At 41.3% G+C, this 4,558-nt stretch overlaps 1 protein-coding gene across 1 annotated transcript; it reads right to left on the bottom strand.

Moving 5' to 3' along the window:
- Positions 1–1,460: 1,460 nt before the first annotated feature.
- On the bottom strand, positions 1,461–4,033 carry LOC115146566 (ADP/ATP translocase 2). Its single transcript, XM_029688652.2, has 4 exons — positions 3,818–4,033; positions 2,533–3,019; positions 2,260–2,400; positions 1,461–2,081 (listed from the first exon to the last, which is right to left on the bottom strand). The coding sequence occupies exons 1-4, from the start codon at positions 3,926–3,928 to the stop codon at positions 1,924–1,926; spliced, it is 897 nt and encodes a 298-aa protein (XP_029544512.1). The 5' UTR covers positions 3,929–4,033; the 3' UTR covers positions 1,461–1,923.
- Positions 4,034–4,558: the final 525 nt, after the last annotated feature.

The following is a 4,558-nucleotide window of genomic DNA, read 5'->3' as shown; positions in this document are numbered from 1 at the left end:
CATACCAGGCCAACCTCAAAAACCAACATAGAAAAACGAACATAGACAACCCACCCAACTCACGCCCTGACCATACTAAAACAAAGACCTAAATAAAAGAACTAAGGTCAGAACGTGACAGGTGGTGCCTATCAATATGCTTAGTGAATAGAGTAAGTACTAAGTATGCCATGCTGTATTTCCATTCTTGTGAAATTTGTTCAAGTCAAACTTTTCATCAATGTTTCTATTATTGTTGTGTTACATTATGATGAATAATGAGAGATAGATATTTGTGTACTAGTAAAGCTTTTTTAGAATATCATGGGAGAATTAGTAATATATATTTTTTTATTGTGATCCTGTGCAAATTTCTTGACGTTTTCCAATAAAGCTGCTTGTTGCTGTACCACTCATGTCTGTCCGTGGTCAAAGGAGTTCAAACAATGTCTGCAGGACTTTCCCACTTGTGGCAGCTGTCTTTTGTAGGCCCGTTAGCCGCATAGCACCCACATGGCAACAAAGACTGTCAATGCAGACACACTTAGCGGACAGCATATCTGGCATGGTGTGGATATGAATAATTATCCCCTACAATGACATAATGTCACACGCACACACACAATGGCTACAACAGTGGCAGGGGATATAGGCCAGTGATTGGCTGTGTCATGGTCAGAAGTCCAACAAGTGAGTGACATGCTAGGTGCCAGTGATGACTGGCCCAGCACATCTTGGCCATGTTCTGTTATCTCCACTCGGCACAGCCAGAAGAGGACTGGCCACCCCTCATAGCCTGGTTCCTCTCTAGGTTTCTTTCTAGGTTCTGGCCTTTCTATGGAGATTTTCCTAGCCACCGTGCTTCTACACCTGCATTGCTTGCTGTTTGGGGTTTTAGGCTGGGTTTGTGTACAGCACTTTGTGACATCAGACGATGTAAGAAGGGCTTTATAATTACATTTGATTGATATAAATCATAAGAGAACAAAACAAGGAAAATACTTAATCAGTAGTTGTAATTAATTAGTACTATAAGCTTACTCAAATGAATTGGTTTATGATGGTTAGCACATGAAAAGTAATACATTTGTCTATTTTTTATGTCACCCCTTCACCCAACATTTATAGTAATGTGTATGTATAGACTGGTAAAACCTGATATTTGAGAAAATGAGAGTAATATTGGATTTGTATTGCATCTGTTACATACATAACAGACTATGAAGCATGGCAGCTAATGAGACACTGTGCTATATGAGGTTCTAGGTTGGCTCCCAATAGAAGGATCTCTATAGAAGCCCAAGGAAATGGGATGGATATTTCTAATCCTATAATAGCCCAAGTCAGAGCCTGGAACTAGTAAACCTTACCTAAATGTTTTGACCTATTGTTATGTTATACTCTATATTATATATTGTATACATTACAATATTTCAATAAAACAAATATGAATGACAAAGGAATGCACCAAAGCAGAGGGCTTAGTAGGTATTTTTCATCTTTATTCTTATTAAAATAATGTTTATTGTGGGACACATGAGATACACAACACAGGAACATAAGGTCCTTGGTAGACAGCAGCTGCTGTGAAGAGTACATTCATTTTGCTTACTATGAGAGAAAGAACTGAGAAAAGTGGATGCAATCTGTTTGCAGTAGGCATGTAATTCAATTGAAAAAAAAAAATTGTACCAGTTTGACAGTCAACTGGTAGGCCTGGAGGTGTTTTTTTTGGTACATCTTGGGTAAGATATATACAGGTTTCAGAGTCGGTGCGGTGCGTTGCTCACTTTACCAAATACACTGGCGAGAAGGATAACTAGCAACCAACTCCTGGGCTGGCTCAATAGAATACACATCTACCCCGATAATTCACCCAAGCTGTTATCATTATATGATACAATTAAGACGTGGTGAAGGGTTTCCTTAGGGAGTTGTGAATGCTTATGTGTACTTTTTGATCTCGTCGTAGAGCACCAAGACGAAGGCACCGCCCATGCCTCGGATCACGTTGGACCAGGCCCCCTTGAAGAAGGCTTTTCCTCCCTCGTTCTTGGCGATCTTCTTCCAGCAGTCGATTGTGCCAGTGTACATGATGTCCGCTATTGAATTTGACACATTGATCATTAAAATGCGATATATAGGCCTACTGTAGGAAACTCAATTACTTTTGCCAAGCGTACTGTACGCATCCATAAAACCAATGGAATATTTCCATGGATCAGTTACAGTAGGCCATTCATTGATATGAATCAACGAGTAGGCTTACAACTGGCTCACCTGATTTGCGTCCTGACTGCATCATCATACGACGTCTGACGGTGTCAAAGGGGTATGAAATGATACCGGCGACTGCGGTGACGCTCTGGGCAATCATCCAGCTGACGAAGATGTGCGTGTTCTTGGGGTCGGGCAGCATACCTAGAAGATGACGTAGAGCAACATAATTGGGATTCTGCGCCTATTTCTTTGTAAAATACACGACTTTTAACAACGTCCCAATTGCAAACAGCTACTTAGATTTATGATTTGACTTTAGCTCATGCTCCTCACCCTTGGCTGTGTCGTAGACTCCGAAGTAAGCAGCTCTGTAGATGATGATGCCCTGGACAGACACGTTGAATCCCTGGTACAGACCCTTGATACCGTCGGCTTTGTAGATTTTGCTGAGACAGCTGCCAAGACCGCTGAACTCTCGCTCGGCTCCGCTTTTTCCGATGTCGGCCGCAAGCCTGGTTCTGGCGAAGTCAAGTGGGTAAACGAAGCAAAGAGAGGTGGCACCTGCCGCGCCACCAGATGCCAGGTTACCGGCGAACCAACGCCAGAACTGTGTCTTCTGGTCCACTCCTCCAAGGAAGATCTTCTTGTACTTGTCCTTGAAAGCAAAGTTGAGGGCTTGGGTGGGGAAGTAACGGATCACATTGGCCAGGTTGCCTCTCCAGAAGGAGATAAAGCCTTGCTCCTTGGGAATCCTCCTGACGCAGTCCATGATCCCTTTGTACTGCATTTCCTTTGTGATTTGTTGGCTGGCATGTTGGACCTGGAGAGCAGAACAACAGAAGACAAATAAAAAAAAGCATGTCAATCGGATTTTCCCATTGTGCTTTAGGCCTACTTTGTATTTAGCAACTGAGGTTTATCTTATAGCAAGAGCCTAAAAATATTGAGTTTGTTGTTGGGACAAATTCCTAATTCACTTTAATTCAATAATAATCACGGGTTTGTACGAATGCGTGTGTGCAATTTCTGTTATAATCAGCTATTCGCAGCGCTGTTGTACACTGGCCATTGCTTCATGTCACTTGAGCACGGTCTGTGCGTATTGGGTTGCATGCGTCTGGATAAATTTAGCTGTAGCCTAGGCCTAAACAAAATATCGCTGCTCTTATATCCAAACGATTATCGATATTTTGGCGTAATTAATTATGATCCTATTAATCGAAACATAACATTACGTGTACTTGAAATCAACACTAAAAATATAAAGAACACATCAAATAAATTAAATTGTTATTCAAAATAGTACTTTTTCTTCAATGACCTGAAATTCATATGATTCGGTTTCATATGATTCGGTGAACGAAAGGCCAACTCCTGAGTCCTATCGAATCCAATTAGAAAGCTCTATAGCACCTTGGACAGCTACAAGTCACGTGCGTAAGAAACGTCTCCAAAGCGCTTTTCGCATGTCTGTCTGCAGGAATTGCATTTGCGAAATTTATCTAATTGTATTACAATCTTACTCTCAAAGTGTGACTTCTGCGCACTCAATGGATAACCAATAATATAGTAACTTTATGACTGAGACTGAAAAACAATTATTCTCACTTAGGCTTACCTGGAGCAACAACTTTACTCTCTCAATTGGAGCAACAGCTGTCTTGGAGATGGCAGCAGCAATGCCACCGGCCAAAAAGTCCTTAATGAAGCTAACCACCGCGTCCGACATGTTTTCAAGTTCCTCCTCGTGGAGTAGAGGTCAGACCCTAAATGTTCCAGACAGTCCTCACCAAGACACCCTCAAAGAAACCCAACGCCCCTCCAAGTGGAGGAAGCGCCCTCATCCCGCCTAATATATCTGGGCTATATATCGCGAGAATTTGGGGATGATGGATATGCAGACGGTCGAACAGATTGGCGAGGCTAAATAAATATCCTAGGTTAAGGTTCAAATCTTAGCCATGTCCATTAAATAAAGTTTAATGGAACACTGAGGGACTTTTAAAGGGCAAATTCAAGTCATTTTCCAATGACACCGTGGTGTTAGATAATATTTATTATTCTGCTAATTAATAACACCACAACATCGCAGCTATTTATCATTATTTTTGTAGGCTACTATTTATTCTTTAAGCCAAAGTTGTATCGCAGTTTAGGGTGGGAACCATGATGCAATGTGAAATTAACGCATGGGTAGGCTATGTTTTTAAAATGTAATTTTAAGCTTAGCTTTTAAATGTATCTTCATCATTCAAAATAGGTCTTATTGTTCTGATAAATGTGATAGGCCTCGCAATGAGGCCATTAAAATGCACACCTTAAAAGCGAGGCCGAGAAGGTGACATTGTTGCTGGTTAGC

Source organism: Oncorhynchus nerka, linkage group LG18 (assembly GCF_034236695.1).
Source record: "Oncorhynchus nerka isolate Pitt River linkage group LG18, Oner_Uvic_2.0, whole genome shotgun sequence".
NCBI classification, from domain to species: Eukaryota; Metazoa; Chordata; class Actinopteri; order Salmoniformes; family Salmonidae; genus Oncorhynchus; species Oncorhynchus nerka.
Note: the sequence above shows the minus strand (reverse complement) of the source record. Positions and strands in the feature narration are given on the sequence as shown.

Excerpts from the sequence above, each read along its gene's own strand:
- LOC115146566 (XM_029688652.2), bottom strand. The coding sequence starts at position 3,928 with ATGTCGGACGCGGTGGTTAGCTTCATTAAGGACTTTTTGGCCGGTGGC. Across the intron at positions 2,401-2,532 it reads AGTCTACGACACAGCCAAGG|GTATGCTGCCCGACCCCAAG; the intron begins GTGAGGAGCATG and ends GTCATCTTCTAG. Across the intron at positions 2,082-2,259 it reads GCAGTCAGGACGCAAATCAG|CGGACATCATGTACACTGGC; the intron begins GTGAGCCAGTTG and ends CAAATTCAATAG.